The 17512-nt window shown below is 52.2% G+C and overlaps 1 protein-coding gene across 1 annotated transcript in view; it reads left to right on the top strand.

Moving 5' to 3' along the window:
- The first annotated feature begins 285 nt into the window (after positions 1-285).
- The window catches only part of LOC119308099 (oxysterol-binding protein-related protein 1D-like), a 25144-nt gene continuing 7917 nt past the window's right edge, over positions 286-17512 (top strand). The window contains exons 1-4 of the mRNA XM_037584209.1: positions 286-839; positions 1161-1517; positions 2249-2333; positions 2681-3129. Of these exons, the coding sequence (XP_037440106.1) occupies positions 456-839; positions 1161-1517; positions 2249-2333; positions 2681-3129 (1275 nt within the window). The 5' untranslated portion in view covers positions 286-455. The remainder of the gene's footprint in view (positions 840-1160; positions 1518-2248; positions 2334-2680; positions 3130-17512) is intronic.

Raw genomic sequence — 17512 nt, 5'->3', positions numbered from 1 at the left:
TTTCATGGCAAATTATGTTTGTTGAGGGTGACAAATTTAGTTGACGAGGATGACAAATCCGTTTTAGTTTATATCTTTTGCTAGAAAATTGCCGTGATCGTCAACTAATTTTTTCATCCTCACGTCGATATAAGTTGACATGATAAACGTTTGAGTTGCCATGCCTAAAAATCTGATGTCGATTTTTAGCATTTCCGTAACTTTTTTCCTATTATATATAAATAAATAATGTGATTTTGTTTCAAGTTTGGAAACATGTGGCCACCTTCGCCATCAAAACAGCACTTCACATCGTTACCACAGTCCACCACCACCGCTGGCTACTGGCTAGTACCACTCCCACTCTCGCGGGAATGCAACTACGGTTTCCATGGCCTCGCAAACCCTAGCCGCCGGCAGAAGATCCTCCTGAGCGACCGATCCACCACATCGCGGCGGCTGGGTCTGGCTTCCCCATGAATCCGCTTTGCTGCATCGCGCCCGTATCGGTCGACTACGCCGCGGACCACCACCACCACCACCAACCCCGCAGTGTCGCAGCCGCGACACTATCTGCAACGCCAGAGGCGGCTCCGCCTCAGCCCACGCCCCCTGTTGTTTCGGGGGTGCTGCACAAGTGGGTGAACTACGGGAAGGGGTGGCGGTCGAGGTGGTTCGTGCTCGAGGACGGGGTCCTCTCCTACTACAAGCTCCGCGACGGCGGAGGGGAAAGCGGTGAATCGTCGGCGTCGACAGCGGCGGCAAGGGTGATCGGGGAAGGTGACGCGCTACGGCGGGCGCGGGAGGACGCTGCAGCTGCTGGGAAGCAGTGGAAGCCCTTCGGGGATATACACCTCAAGGTACGTTACACTTGTGTTTGGCAGCGCTAGATTGGGTTTGTTCACACCTGGGGTTGCGCCATTAGGAAGTTAGATTGTTGAAGTACCAGTTAGATTGTTGAAGTACCATTGCTCGGGTAATGATTGGCCGAAGGAATATTGTATTCTTATTACTGGGCTAGATGTGTTTACGGCTATCAATGATTTTGTTTGCAAAGAATTTAGTTTAGTGCTGAAATTTACCATTATTATGGGGTTATACGAATGCTTTGACAGAATGCTAGAGGGAAGAACAAGACCAGCATTGCTTAACAGTAAAAAAATTCCTGCTCTGGTGTTCAGGTTTCGTCTATCCGTGCAAGCAGGTCGGATGATAAGAGGTTGTATATATTCAGTGGAACTAAGACATTACACTTGAGGTGTGAAACTGAGGAGGACAGGAATGCATGGCTAGAGGCTTTGTTGGTGGCAAAGGATCGGTTTCCGAGGTCGCTAATGACCAATGATTTTGCTCCCGTGGCTGATATTATGCTGTCCACTGAGAAGCTGAGGATGCGTCTGCTACATGAGGGACTGAATGAAACAGTGGTCAATGAATGCGAGTCTATTATGATGACTGAGCTGTTGGAACTGCACAGTCAGATAAAGTCTCAGCAGCAGCAGCACTCTGTTTTAGTAGACCGGCTCCGTCAGCTTGAGGTAACTTTCTATTTCTAGTTTTGTTTACTTGACAATGTTCTGTACTTTTTATTGCGTTTACCATACTTACATAATGCACTTTCCAGAATCCTGGTAATATTAAAGGTATTTTATTATTTTAGCACACAGTAGCATTTGGTTCTTCACATCACATATTAGTGATGAACTGAATACTAGCAGGGATTTTCATTTCCTTTTTGTCTTAATTGCTTCTTGTATACCATCACCACCACTAGTTTCGTTCTGATTGTTGCATAATTGTAACCTTGTAGACGAGCATTTCTACTTTTCTTGAGACAGGATAGTACTCTATGCATGGACATTTTGTGCATGTAATGTTTGTGTGTAAGTCTGAGACATTTTGGTGAACATTGGGATATAAACTGTCGATGGTTATAAAATCCTGTGATAAGTGTGAGATTCATTTAAGTTTTATTCATTCATTTGAGAACCAGTCGTTGTTAATTGATTTTTATTCATATATTTGGACAAAGGTTGACAATTGACAGCATATGACATCATTTATGGCCGCAACTAAAATAACTGCCCGTGTTATGGAAGTATGGATTAGTGGTAGATGCATAGAGCACACTTCAATTATATAAGCTGTACATTGTTGCTAGCTGCCATAAAATTCTTCTGTTCTGTAACTTGAGTTTTTTTTTTCAGTCTGAAATGACAACTTTTTAAACATGATCTGAAGGACTAAGATGGTTCAGTTCTTTTGGTAGACAGAGAAAGTTGAGCTGGAGAGAACGGTTGTGCATGAAACTAAAGAGAGGGAAGCACATGGCTATGTTAATGGCAGATACAGTGGTCAGTAGTTTCATCTTCATCCTACCATATCTTGCTTGTGATCCCACTTTTTCTTTGTCTTTCTAACCTGGCATTCTATCCTTTCAGTCCTAACAAGTTGAGTCATCCTACCACCCACCTGCACTGCATATTATAGCTAGTACACCTTATGCATTCATACTGCTTTAGAGATATAATCTTCTTACACTTTTAGCAGCTTGTTCATATTACTAGTGTTCACGTTAGTATTGAAACATGATATTCTCTGTTGGCAAGCGACACATTCTAATCTTCTTCGAGTGCTAAATTTATGTAGTGCTGTCCCCTACGCTTTCAGTTAATTCTTTACTGCATTGTTGAATGTGCAGATTTTTATTCAGTTCTATCAGGCGGGAGTGCAAGCGAATCTGATCCGGACACTGCAAGTCAAGTTGCAGATGCTGAATCTGATGAAGACGAAGTGACATACTTTGATACAAGAGATTTTTTGTCTGTAGAATCTTTACGAAGTGCTTCTCGAAGGAGGGAACTTGTGACAAATGGCTGCAATGCATTAGAATCTATTGGAGACTCCAGATCGTATACTGCCAAGTTTACCAAATATCCCATTGTTGAGCGTCGAGATAAGTTACCTGAGCCAAAGGAGAAAGAGAAACCAATAGGATTATGGTCAATAATTAAAGAAAATATAGGGAAAGATCTCTCCGGTGTTTGTCTCCCTGTTTATTTCAATGAGCCTTTGTCTTCTTTGCAAAAATGTTTTGAGGATCTGGAGTACTCTTACTTGGTTGACAATGCACTACAATGGGGAAAGCAGGTATAGTTGATAATCCACTCCAACTCTCTGTATAGCTCATTGATGCAAAACAGTTCTGTTTTCATCTCAGTATAAGATATCCCCGTATATGCTCATTAAGTATTTGTCCATACATTCCATTTTCGAAGCTTTCAGGTTTACATTCCTTTGTTAAATACTGTTAGATAATTTGACTGTAGTTTTATGGTTAGTGCATCATTTCTCGTTGTATTGCAAGACACTTGGGGAATTGTACATAAAAGTCTCTTTGGGACTTGAATGCTTGATCCCGCAAGCTATGGAGTTTATCAGTTCTAAAACATGACTATAGGATTTGCAAGGTTAAAAAACGAGAGGCATTAAGCCCTCGCTAGGATTTGGGCAGAGACTTTGCTTCTCCTCTTTGGCCTAGGCGGCCTTGCTCCTACTATGGAGCTGCTTGGAAGGGGAGGAGATGGTGCTTCCGCGGGTGAGCAGAGTCAAGTGGCATTAAGGCAAGTGGCGTTGATGCAGAGAGGCATCGGTGTTTCCGTGTTGGTGCTGGTGTAGAAGTGGCAATGCGGGGTTGGCGGTTGATAAGCAGTGTTGCTAGGCTTTGCACATTGGCCTAGGAGGGGTTCCCGCACATGCTTTAACTGAAGACCATGTATCCTTCTATCTCTCAGTCTTCCCTGCGAAGACTGCACTCCGTCTGCAACAAAGCTCGAAGAAACGCAAGCGCTTCTGCTCGTCATCTGCCAGGACAACACACTGGAGCTTCTTGTCGCACCAATATTTCCTTCAAGTTTCCCTCCCTAGATACGGGGCAAACCATGGGGTTGGCCCGATCTTCACGAATTGGAGGTGAATTTGAGGAAGATTGCGAAGGAAAAAAAAGGGGAGGAGTCACAAAGGAAACTAGCACAAATCAACACACAAGTTGCAAAACAAGATGCACATGGATAAATCCTTGATCCAAATCATCCACAAGGGAGAGAGAGGAGGCACTATAAGGTTCTTCCCCAAGTCCTAAGACAAAGAGTGCTTGAATTCCATGGAGTCTTCTCCACATGTAGAGGTCTTGATACTCCTCCGACGGAAGTCAAGGGGGGGGGGGGTCCGGGGTGCCTAGAGAGGGAGCCATTGTAGGCCCGGAGCTCCTATGGTTTGAAGGCTCGGATCTCTGGGGTGTCGAGAACTTGCAATAGTCTTCCCTTGGACTTGCTTGTCGATGCTTCCAGAAGCTCCCCTTCGTCTTCGTCTTCATGGTTGCTTCTATGCTTCCAAGTTCCCCTCTTAGATGGTGTAGGCGTTCTTTTGTGCTTGACCTTCTCCATGGTGTGACGTTCGACACAAACCGAAAGGTGCACATGGTAGGAGTGCCAAGTACTATATCATCCGCGGGAGAACCAAGTAGACACCCGTAAGAGAATTTCACCTCTGCATATATGAAGTGTATGATGCGCATGTCTCTTAACGATGGGGCACTTGCCATGGTGATGTCAGTAGGATGCTCCACATCATCTTCCCCCGCTTGAAAATGATTCGACTAGATTCGACCTCGGATCGAAATCCACATCACCATCTGAAAAAGATGACTCGACATTGTGGTATGGGACACTCACCATGTACTTGAGGCCTACACATGCACAAGACAAATCAAAGAGTGTGTTTGCATGGTGGACAAATGCATCATCCATCATGATGCAATGCTTGTCTTGCATATCACTGTTAGTACAAAACATGTGCATTAATGCATTGTGTATGCATGTACAAGTCATGGCAATATGTGCATCATGCATATTGAGCAAAGAAGGACAAGGAACATGCTTTACATGGGATGGATCAAAATCTCCTAATCATGTGAGAAAGCTATGGAGGCATTCTCATGTTCAACAATAAAAGCATTGTTGCACTCTACACACAGAAAAGAGCAATTGTTCAACATGGTAGAGGCAACAAAGGGGGAATTTTGACAACAATTATGGCATGGCATGTGCAAAGCATGGGCATTGTTGCGATCGAACATATGGAAAGAACAAGGAAACAAGTTTGATGCAACAAAGTAAGCATAATCAAAATGGTCAAAACAAAGCATGGCCAAAGTATCATTGTGTTGGTGAGAAGTCCTATGTAAAGAACATTGTGTCATCATGACTCCCCCACCACAAGAAGCATCATTAATGGTTTGTATGAAAAATGGTACAACAACAATAAAGCCTTTTAGTCCCAAACTAGTTGGGGTAGGCTAGAGTTGAAACCCATGAGCTCGAAACCAAGTCATGGTTCTGGCACATGGATAGCTAACTTTCGTGCACCCTAGTCCATGGCTAGTTGGTGATATTCCAGTCCTTCAAATCTCTCTTTACGTACTCCTCCCATGTCAAGTTTGCTCTACCCTGACCTCTCGACATTATCAACACACTTCAACCATGCTTACAAATAAACATACAAGTGGAACTGTGGAAGAAGTATGGAGCATGTTTAATGCAAGACATGGGTCAGAATGGCATGTCATCGGAATAGAAGTGCTCAAAGCATGCAAAGTGGATATGGTAATATGGGCACAAGGTATGGAATGGACAATACCCAATAACCATGTGAGGGCCGTGCAGACGAACGTCGTGAGAACTTGTCGAACAACGTCCACTAGTGTAGATGTGTATAGTCCCCTTTGTGTATATCCCCATTGTATAAGGGGTTTTCTGCACTTTACCACACATGTATATGTATTGGCCTTTGGCCCTCAGTGAATACTAGTTGCTCATTATCCAACAACATTCACTAGTGGGACAAGAACATCACCTATATTGTTACATTTGTAGTTCTACTCACGTGGTGTAGGAGTGGTGGAAAGGACCATCTTGTGGCCATCTTCATCTTTATGGAACCATTTGGGGACTTCATCTTCTTGTGCCATGGTCATCATCTTGTCCATTCGAGGGACGAACTTGTCGAGGATTGGTGCTCTTCATGCATGAGACCTAGCACCAAATGAGAAGACACCGAAGAGGTAGAGATTAAGTTGTTAAGAGTTGTAAATGGCCCCACATGACCTATCAACTATGTCACTCAACTCTTGTGGTGGTTCACTCACTCCGTCAGAGTAGATGATCTCAGTGCTCATTTGGTGGAGTCACTCAAGTGGTGGTGGTTGCTCTCCTCACATGGGAAGTGGGGCATCACGTCATATATGTGGTTAGTGGTGATCACTCACTCTCTCAATATGGGCGCAAATGTCTCCGTAGTCATTATCATGTGTTGCCTTTGTTGAAGGGACAACCCCATGCTCAACCATGTCGCCAAAGATGAAGGCTGTAAGATGTGGCTCATCATCACTCGCATCCATAACAGAAGGGAAATTCCCATGCTCGGGTGTCTCACCATATTCGCCTCCATGGGTGGAAGCTTGTTCCTTGCTTGCCACCTTGTCACTTGTTTCCAAAGAATGCTCCTTGATTGGCTTCATTGTCGTCCTCACCGTGCCCACTTCTCCAAAAAGAGTTGTGCTCGACTTGGCATTTTTGTTATCATGATTGTTAAGCTTCATGCACTAGCCAACACAACCAAAAGTCCGAACTGATGGAAAGGGCTAGGCAATCCACATATACACCTCAACACCCCCTCCCACGTATGACGCGGGAAGTCAACACGTGGATAGACTCAAGAGGTATGGTTCAAGAGGCCTATACGTGGACACAAAGGGGGAACAACAAAGTTTGGATAAACTGCGAAAGCCAGGACTTGAACTCAAGACCTTAGGCCCTAATACCATGTTAAGCTTCATGCACTGGCCAAAGCAACCAAAAGTCCGAACTGATGGGAAGGGCTAGGCAATCCACATACGGGGACATTGATCTTCAAAGCGTCATCTTGGAATATCGTCGCGTTAAGCTTTGACATTTTGATGGAAATATCCTAGTGCTCGTATTGTTGGGTGTTGGTCGCCCTAAAGTGTGCATGGGCGCAAGTGGCCTTGGCCTTCTTGATGTGTCTTCCCGCCTTGATAGCACCATCGAATAGGTCTTCGAGGAACTTGTACTTGAGGGAGGTAGCCTTGGCGATTTCGTGCTTCAATCCCGTTGTGGAGTAGTACTTGTCGGATTTCGGGTTCCGCAAACCCTTGAGAGGTTCGAACTTTGGGGTGCGTGTGGAGATCTCAACCTCCCCAATCTGCCTACTCGCTAATCTCACAGCCTAGCTCGTCGAACTCAAAGGAAATGGGACACAACAGGTTACCCAGGTTCGGGCCACCTTGCAGTGTAAAACCCTACTCTTGCTTTGTGGTGGATTGGCCTCGAGGGGCTGAGGATGAACTAGTATAGTGGAGAACAACCTCAGGAGGTGTGTTCTTGAGCTCGAGTGAGCTGGCGTGGGTGGAATGGAAATGATCCGCTCTCCCCCCATGTTGGTGGCTAGGTCCTATTTATAGTGGCCTTGGTGCTCTTCCCAAATGAAGGCGGGAAGGGATCCCACAACGGCCAAATTTGAAGGGAGACAACTAGTACATCTTATCCTGACGAAAGTAGTCTTCGCATGCAAAAGCCTCTGGTCGTGACGTCGTGGTGGGCTCGGCGACGACCTCTGTCCTGCCGTCCAGGCGGTCTTGGTCTTGTTGCACGGGAATGGAAACCTTTAGCTGATCCCTCGGGACTCCGCGCCTGCGCTTGCCTCCTTAGCACCAAAGAGGAAACTGGTACACTGCGCCCGCTGGCGCCCGCTTGGCCTTGGTCGTCATGGCTCGCATCATCTGAACCTCGCGAGGTGAGCCTTGCTTGGAAATCTCCGCTCCTTGGGAGCCAGCCTGAGGAGGCTGATCCTTTTGGGGGTCTTGGTGTCGTCCGCCTCGCGAGGCTTGGCCCCTCGCGAGGGTCTTGAGTTGTTGATGTCGAAGCTGGGCCGTACCAGGCAGCCGATGGAGCCACGCCGTGGGCCGCAGGCAGGCAAGTCTAGGTACCCCCGTTCCCAGAACATCGACAGTAGCCCCCGGGCCCAAGGTGCGCTCGGACTAGGCTTCGATGCGAAGCCAAAGGGCAAGTGCGGAGCGCCGCGGGCCCTAACCGCCTGCGGCCTTGGTCGACGTGGCGATTGATGGGACGTGGGCGTCTTCGCTTCCCCATGCAGCCTCGACAACCGTTTGACTTGATGAGTCCCTGATGTATGCAGGAAAAACCATCATTGCGTGGGGTCGTGGAGGCTGGCGGTTGGCCTCCCTCTGGCTATAAATGAGGGGGAGGGGCAGAGCCCCCCTCGCTCATCTCCATCTTCTCGCTGCCTGCTCCTGCTTCTCCTTCGTCTTGCCGTAGTTACGGAGTCCATGGTGCCGACGAATAGGCTCTCTGCCGCCGAGAAGGGGAAGGCCCCCAAGGAAGGGCCGGTTTCGTCGCCGCCCAAGAGGGGCCGCGACCGTCCCCGCAAGCACGTTGCGACCCCGGCGGCAGCTCCCAGGGGGCGCGTGCGCACTTCTTCGGGGGCTGGCGTCTCCTTCGGCAGCCGTGGCGGCGCTTTTTCTCGCGGTGAGGGCCGCCGGGAACGGGGCAGCCCCCGCAATGAGGGAAGGCGCGCCGTGGTTGCTCGGCCTCCTCGGCCGCGCTTCCCCTCGGCGAATGTGCTCCCAGAGTTTGTCGTGTGGTCGGAAAGGCCCGCCAGTACCTTGCTCCGGCTTCCACGCTTCTTCGCCGGCGAGCTGCCGACCACGGGGCTCGACGGCCTCTGGCTGCAGGCTGACGACTGCTGCAGCAGGGCCTCGTGGGTCGGGGTCGAGGTCACTGCGGTAGGCAGGCGTTTGCCCGCGGAAGAGGCCTGAGCGGGAGGTGCACCCTCCACTTCAAGTACGACGGCCTCGCGACCCTCTACGTGAGGGTGTTCAAGGAGGACGGCCGCCACGCGGGGTGTTGCCCAGAAGACGGCAGCGGCGACGATGAGCTTGGTCTTGACGACGGCCGCGACGGCGACGAGGGTGAGCTTGCCCTTGACGACGGCTGTGCTTCTTCCAGCAGCGGCGGCTCCTCTTCAGGCGAGAGCACCAGCAGCTGCGGCTACGACCAACCACCGCGCCGCCGAGCTCGCATCGGGGAAGACAATGGGTCGTCCCGCCGCCGCGCTCCGGTGAAGCGGGAGGAGGGCCCGAACTGAGCCCGGGACTGTCGGAGCCTGGCTTCAGGAGCTGCTGCGGTCATGCAGGCCACTTCTGTTTAACCTTTCCTTTCTCCTGCATTTGAAAAAAGTAGAGTGCCCCGCTGGGGTGTGTAATGAACTGTGGCAGTTATGCCACTATGCTATGCTTATTATCTTGATGTTATGCCGTGATATCTGTATCCCGAGTAGGCGCGGCTAGGGTAACTTAGCTTGATACGCTTGCGACAGCTTCCCACCTCGCGAGGGCGCGTCCCTTGGTTATCTGGCGGAGCGCCCCCTCCTGACGACTCGGGAGCCGTCGGCCTCAGGAGACGCTGTAGAGCTGCTGCAGAGTTGTTAGATATCTTGACGGGGCACCTCATTCCTCCTTGCGCGAGCCCCCTGACGTGGGTCAGTCGTGGCTCAGTGCATCGCGTCGTGCTGCCCGGGGGGCACGGACATAAAAAGGGTGCCCATGCCCATGAGCTCAATCGAGGGCGTCTCGCGAGGATTAAGAAGGCCGAAGCACTGGGACAACGGGGTTTCGGCGAGGTGCGCTTGCACGCGGATGAACCCAAACGCGCACACCTGCCTAGCCCCCATGCGCGAGACACGCGAGGAGCGACGAGCAATTGCCGCTCGTCCCAGGCCAAGGCTGAGAACGATCGAAGTAAGAGAGAAAATCCAACTTCGGCGAACAGAAACGCGAAAACTTCAAATTTCATTAAGAAATTGCGAACCAACTATAGAAAGCAAGCAAAAGAACAGCCGCGCTCGGCTCCTAGTCTAGTCTTCTCACCAGCGCGGAGCTAAGTGCTGCCACTAGGACGTGGGAGGGAGCCCCCGTGAGGCCCGCGGGCGACACTCAGGAGACTTCGAGGCGTGTACAGCCCCACTCATTATTACGTGAGAGTGTCACGAGCGGAGACCTTCAGGTAGAACTTCCGGAGGTGCTGGAAGTTCCAGGCGTTTTGGATGGGGATCCCGTCCAGTGTCTCCAGGCGCGCGGCGCCAGGCCTGAAGACACAGGCGATCCTAAACGGGCCCTTCCACATGGGTGAAAGCTTGTGCAACCCTTACCTAGAAAGCACCCGCCTCAGGATGAGATCACCCACCTCAAGCGTCCTGGGGCGGACGCTGCGGCGGTGGTACCACCGCAGCGCCTGTTGGTATCTCGCCGCTTGGAGCGAGGCTTGACGGCGGCATTCCTCCCCCAGCACGAGATCCACCCCCTGCGTGGCGTCCTGGCATGCCTCGTCGAACGCCAAGACCCCCGTGGAGCGATGCCTGACCTCGTGAGGGAGAACCGCTTCAGCTCCATAGACGAGGAAGAACGGGGTCTCGCTCGTCGGCTTGGTTGCGGTGGTGCGGATGGACCACAGCACGGACTGGAGCTCGTCGAGCCAGCCCTTGCCGCAGGCCTCGAGTTTCTTCTTAAAGGTCCTTGCCTTGAGGCCTCTCAGGACCTCTGCATTGCGCGCTCGGCCTGGCCATTGCTCCTGGGGTGTGCCACTGAAGCGTAGCATATTTGCGTTCCATGGTTAGCGTAGTATGTTTTGAAAAGGTTGCTGGTGAACTGTGAGCCATTGTCGGTGATGATGCAATTAGGAACCCCAAACCGGCTCACGAGGCCCTTGATGAACTTGACGGCGTGCCGGCCGGGATGGTGCGGACAGCTTCTACCTCCGCCTACTTGGTGAACTTGTCGATGGCGACGTAGGGATAGCGGTAACCCCAGGCGCTCGAGAGAATGGCCCCAGGATATCCAGCCCCCAGACCGCGAACGACCATGTGAGCGGGATGGTCTGGAGGCCCTGAGCAGGCCGATGGATCTGCTTGGCATGGAATTAGTAGGCCTCATAGGATCTCACCAGCTCGATGGCATCGTTGAGTGCCGTGGGCCAGTAGAACCCACTACGGAACGCCTTGCCCACGAGGGTGCGCGACGAAGAGTGATGCCCGCAGTCCCCGCCATGTATGTCGGCCAGTAGCTCGCGCCCCTGCTCCCTGGAGATGCATCGCAAGAGAACATCATTTGGCCGCTTACGGTACAGCTCACCGTCCTGGATGCAGTATGCAGTGGCCTGGCGAGCCACGCGCTCGACATCTTCCTTCTGCGGCAGGGTCCCCTGAAGCAAGTACACCTTGAACTCCTCGGTCCAGCACCCCTCCCGAGGCTCGAGCGCGAGGAGCAGACGGGCCTCCGAGGTTGGGCCGCAGGCTGGGGCGCCTGTCGCAGGGGCTCGGGGAAGGTCCTCCTGAGGCGGTGCCGGTTCCACAGCGGTGGGGGTTGCTGACGGCTTGAAGAGCCATTCTTCAAAGACGCCTGGCTCCTGAGGCAGCCGCCGGGATGCCCTCTTGGCGACGTCGTCCGCCTCCTTGTTTGTGCCTCATGGCACATGCTGCAATTCCAAGCCAAGAATTGTTTTTCCATTTTGCGTACCTCCTCCAGGTATGCTTCCATGTGCTCGTCCTTTGGGGTGTACTCTTTATTGGAGAAGTTGACGAGGAGCTGGGAGTCGCCCCTGATGGTGAGGCGCTACACCCCCAGCGCCGCAACAGCTCTGAGGCCGGCAATTAGGCCATCGTATTCTGCGATGTTGTTGGAGACCTTTTCGCCTTGCTGGAAGCAGAGTTGTACAGCGTAGTAGAGCTTGTCCTTAGTGGGCGAAATGAGTACTGCTCGAGCCCCCGCGCCCTGGCGTGCGAACGCGCCGTCGAAGTACATGGTCCATCCGTCTGGCACCTCGTCCTCGGGCAAGAGGGAATGGTCCTCGCATACTTCACGGTCAGGGACGCCAGTCCATTCTGCCACGAAATCTGTGAAGGCCGCGACCTTAATGACCCTGGTGGTGCTGAACTCCAGCTGGAACGCCTGCAACTCGATGTTCCACTCTGTTGCAACATTGGGGCTTCGGAGCACCCTCTCTAGTGGGTAAGCCGAGACGACCTTGATGGGGTGGCCTTGGAAGTAGTGGCGCAACTTTCGGGAGGCGACAAGGAGCGCAAGAGCTTTTAGGGCATGGGGTAGCGCGCCCGCGCCTCACGGAGCACCGTGCTGACGAAGTAGACCGGGTGCTCGATGAGGGAGGTGGTGTTGGTGAGGTCTTGCACCTCTTGAGTATGCTGGCCTTCAGGGGTCTTGTCGCTTGTCGCACCAACCGTGGCCTCATGAGCTCCGTCTTCCAGAGCCCCGCTGCCTGGGAGGTCGGCCGGGGTCTCAGGAGCGATGTTGACTGGTGGGGCAGCTGAAGCCCAGGAGCGCCATCCTGGGACTGCAGCGCGCCGCTTGACGACGAGGCGCCCCTCCGTGTGTCCTCGGTTGGGCGCTCTTCCCTTGGCGCCACTAGCGCCGCGCTGACGGAGTGAGGCGTGGCGGCCAGGTAGGTCTTGGAAAGCCGCGTCAGCTTCAGGGGTCCACTCAAACGGCCCCTTCCTTTTCATCAGCTTGAAGAACGAGAGGGTGTGCTCCCCCAGCATGGAAATGAAGCGCCCCAGCGAGGTCACACAGCCTGCCAGCTTCTGCATCTCCTTGAGGGTTTGTGGCGGGCTCATATTTTCTATGGCCTTGACTTTCTCCGGGTTGGCCTTGATCCCTCTGTGTGACACCAGGAAACCCAGCAGCTTGCCGGAGGGGACGCCAAACACACACTTCTCTGGGTTGAGCCGCAGGTCCACCTTGCGCAGACTGGCAAACGTCTCTTCCAGGTCCCCGATGAGGGTTCTTGCCTCCTGAGACTTCACCACTATGTCGTCGACGTAAGCCTCAACGGTCCTCCCGAGCTGTTGGCTCAGAGCGATATGCATTAGCCGCTGAAAGGTTGCTCCAGCATTACGCAGCCCGAATGGCATGCAGGTGTAACAGTACATCCGCATGGGGTCAGGAAAGCCGTCTTCTCCACATCTTTCACAGCCATCTTGATTTGATGATAGCCCGAGAAGGCGTCCAAAAAGCATAGTAGATCACACTCGGCGGTGGAGTCGACGATCTGATCTATGCGCGGGAGCGGGAAAGGGTCTTGAGGGCAAGCCTTGTTGAGGTTGGTGAAATCGACGCACATGCGCTCCTTCCCGCTCTTCTTGGGGACAATAACTGGGTTCGCCAGCCACTCCGGGTACCGCACCTCCCGAATGACACCAGCATCCTGCAGCTTGCGGGTTTCTTGGACGATGAACGCCTGCTTCTCCGTGGACTGCCGTCGTGCCTTCTGCTTCACCGGGCGCACGTTAGGGCACACCCTCATGCGATGCTCGATTATTCCCCTCGGGATTCCAACCAGATCCTTGGTGCGCAAGGAGCTGACCAATGCCTTTTCTTGGTCCGGAGGGAGGCCGACACCTATGGTGAAGGTGGCGCCTGATGCTCCGTCTTCACCAACTGGTACTTGCTTCGTCTTGGCACGATCCTGGGAGAACAACTGTTTCTTCTTTGCTGGCGCAGCTCTCGGAGCCTCTGGGGCTCCTTCCTCACTTGACTGCGCGGCCGCCGCGGACCTGAAGGTGAGCTTGAGGGCCAGTAGCGCGTCCTTGGTGTCCCCTGCCACCGTGAGGACGCCGCTGCTTCCCGACATCTTCATGAGATTGTAGGCTGGATGAGTTGCTACCATGAACTTGGCCAGGGCTGGGTACCCGAGAATGGCGTTGTACGGGAGGCTGATTCGGGCGATGTCGAAGTCGATGAGCTCGGTGCGGTAGTTGTCATGGGTGCCGAAGGTGACGAGGAGGCGGATCTGCACCATGGGGCAGGTGAAGCCGTCGACGACTCCGGAGAAAGGCTTGGTGGGGCGGAGCCGGCCATGGGGCACATGAAGCAAGCCGAATGCCTCCATAGAGAGCACATTGAGTCCGGCTCCACCGTCGATGAGGGTCTTGGTGACCGCCACGTTGCAGATGCTAGGGGTGCAGAGCATCGGGAGCGCGCCTGCGCCTGCGGTGGTCGCGGGGTGATCCCCTGAGTAGAAGGTGAGGTCGGCCTTGGGCGCCGCCCAGCCCGAGGGAGCCCCCTGCTGCACGCGGGCGGCACCCACTTGGCGGAAGAACTGCTTGACGTGGCGGTCCGAGGGCGGCGCCTGCGAACCACCGAGGAGGGCTGCGACGACGTGGGGCGCCGGCACCGCGAAGCGCGCGATGAAGAGGCCGCACAGCTCCTTCCAGGAGGCCACTGAAGACCCTGTCAAGCTGAGCAGCCAGGCGCGCGACGTGCCCGTGAGGGCCATGGGGAGCCAGTTGGCCATGACCTTGTGGTCGCCGCCGGCCGCCCAAACTGCCTCCTCGTATGCTTGGAGGAAGCCTGTCGGATCTGCCGCGCCGTCGTAGCGAGGCGGCAAGTCCCGCCTGAACTTGGGTGGCCACTGCACCCGCCGCAGGGCGGGGGTGAAAGCTCGGAGGCCCTCCGCTCCTCCGAAGGCGCGCGTCGATCCGGTCGATGGAGGAGCGTCCGCCATGAGAGCCGACAGCGGAGCGCAGCGGACGGAGCGGAGGATCTTCGATGCACCCCTATCTGGCGCGCCAAATGTCAGATTTCGGGTTCCGCAAGGTTCGAACTCTGGGGTGTGCGCAAAGATCTCAACCTCCCCAGTCTGCCTACTCGCTAATCTCACAGCCTAGCTCGTCGAACTCAAAGGAAATGGGACAGTGCAGTTTACCCAGGTTCGGGCCACCTTGCGGTGTAAAACCCTACTCCTGCTTTGTGGTGGATTGGCCTTGAGGGGTTGAGGATGAACTAGTACAGTGGAGAACAACCTCAGGAGGTGTGTTCTTGAGCTCGAGTGAGCTGGCGTGGGTGGAATGGATACGATCCGCTCTCCCCCCATGATGGTGGCTAGGTCCTATTTATAATGGCCTTGGTCTTCCCAAATGAAGACGGGAAGGGATCCCACAACGGCCAAATTTGAAGGGAGACAACTAGTACATCTTATCCTGACGAAAGTAGTCTTCGCCTGCAAAAGCTTCTGGTCGTGACGCCGTGGTGGGCTAGGCGACGACCTCCGTCCTGCCGTCCAGGCGGTCTTGGTCTTGTTGCACGGGAATGAAAACCTTTAGCTGATCCCTCGGGACTTCGCGCCTGCGCTTGCGTCCTTAGCACCAAAGAGGAAACTAGTACACTGCGCCCGCTGGCGCCCGCCTGGCTTTGGTCGTCATGGCTCACGTCATCTGAACCTCGCGACGTGAGCCTTGCATGGAAATCTCCGCTCCTCGGGAGCCAGCCTGAGGAGGCTGATCCTTTTGGAGGTCTTGGTGTCGTCCGCCGTGCGAGGCTTGGCCCATCGCGAGGGTCTTGAGTTGTTGATGTCGAAGCTGGGCCGTACCAGGCCGCCGATGGAGCCACGCCGTGGGCGCCGGCAGGTAAGTTTGGGTACCCCCGTTCCCAGAACGCCGGCAGTACTTCATCCAAATGAGGCTTTGTTCATCGCTTCAACTTGAAGTACTTGTTGATGGACTTGGTTCCTTTTGTGGTGCGCTCCAATTGGCGCAGAAGAGTATCCACTTACTTGGATGGCACAACCTCATGCAGCATTGCCTTCTTCAACGTGGACCAACTTGTAGGTAAGTTCTTTGAAGGAAGTTGACGCCACCATTCAGACGCATAGTGATGGAAGTTTCTTGTGGCGTGCCTCACTTGATCTTTATAGGGAACTTGTCAATGGATGAAGGATGTGTCTGTGCTTCATTCCAACTTGAGATAATCTTCGTGGCCATGAGATACCATTTTTCTTGTGGCGTGCCTCACTTGATCTTTATAGGGAACTTGTCAATGGATGAAGGATGTGTCTGTGCTTCATTCCAACTTGAGATAATCTTCGTGGCCATGAGTCCCATAAAATGGTATCTCAGTGTCGTTGAAGTCATTTTAACTCGTGGGAGTGGTGGACTTGAGCCCGAGAAGCATTTCTTGTTCTTTGTTGTGGGGGGCTTGTTGAGATTGCACTTGATGATTGGTTTGGTGGTGGCCCTTGTCGATGTACTCTCTTGATGTGGAGGTACTTGTCTTGTGGGACTTGTGGGCAGATTTGCCACGACCACCATAGTTATCATTGTTTGTGTGGGTCCCTCGCATAGAGTTCTGGGCGGATGAAGTTTTTGAGGCTATGTCGCAAGTTCTTCCACAAGTGCTCCACTGTTCCTACATGATGACACTAGTGCAAATAGTAAGTGGCTAAAGTGAAAGAACAATATCAAGTTACCCTAGTGAGCAAAGCTGATATGCTAATAAGTGTTCCCAAACATAAACCTACAAACTTGCAAAAAGGCTAATATATGGAGCTTAGAGGGTTTAGCAGACCAAAATCAAGCAATAGCGGATCAAGATATGGAAAAAATTGGCCAAGATCCAAATGAACTCAAAACAATGCAAGTTGATCACAAGTGTAGAGGAAGGAAACAAAAGGAACACATGCAAAGATAGCAGGCTTGTGCAACCAAAGGAATGAGCAATTTTTTTTTGGCCAAACGAAGACTAATGCTCGTGTTGCACAAACACAAGGAGAGATGCTAACTTGATTGCATGTATAGGGCAATGGATTTGTAAACTTGGCACCACTGTAACGACTTGCAAACTTAATGTTTTCCTATAAGAAGTATACTTCATGTATTTATTTTGCTCTTTCTCTTGCTTATAAGCTTTTCTTTCTTTTTTCTTTTGTTTTTTTAAAGCTTTTTTTCCTTTGCTTTTTCCTTTGTGCCAAGTCCAAGATACAAGACTAACAATCACGAGATATGGCTAGCATGTACATAAGATACCAATTGATGCGCCAAGTAGATATCAAATGATTCTTACTATGTTATTGTTCAAGATAGCAATGATGTATATGACAAAGATGTCACTACGGTACTCAAGTGTACGATGCCGACAATACTCAAATAGCTAGTCTCAGTGGGATCAAAGTTTTCGCAAAGGAATAATTGGCTATCAAAAGCAATATTAGGGAAGAGTAAGGTTACGACGGAATGGAGAGTGTACCGACAGTGCTTCCGGCGAATGTGTCAAAAAGGATGAATTAGTGGCTGTGGATGACGTAGTTGTTGGTGAGGTCGATGTAGCGGTGACCGAATGCTTCACCTGATGAAACTTGGCGGTGACCGAATGCTTCACCTGATGAAACTTGGACGACCAAACGAGCTTGATGGTTGGTGTCGATGAAATTCCTCCAAAAGTGTCTAACGCAAATGATGTGGAAACCAATGTGGTGATCTTGGGCATGTCGATAGCATCAAATCTAGCCCAAGAACGCTGGAATTGGAGTCTAGAATGAAATGTTATGACCAAAAGGTGAATGGTGTTGGCTAAGTCGGGAAGGGAGGGAGGAGG

Source organism: Triticum dicoccoides, chromosome 5B (genome assembly GCF_002162155.2).
Source record: "Triticum dicoccoides isolate Atlit2015 ecotype Zavitan chromosome 5B, WEW_v2.0, whole genome shotgun sequence".
In the NCBI taxonomy this organism is placed as follows: Eukaryota; Viridiplantae; Streptophyta; class Magnoliopsida; order Poales; family Poaceae; genus Triticum; species Triticum dicoccoides.
This window is presented reverse-complemented; position numbering and strand designations above follow the sequence as displayed.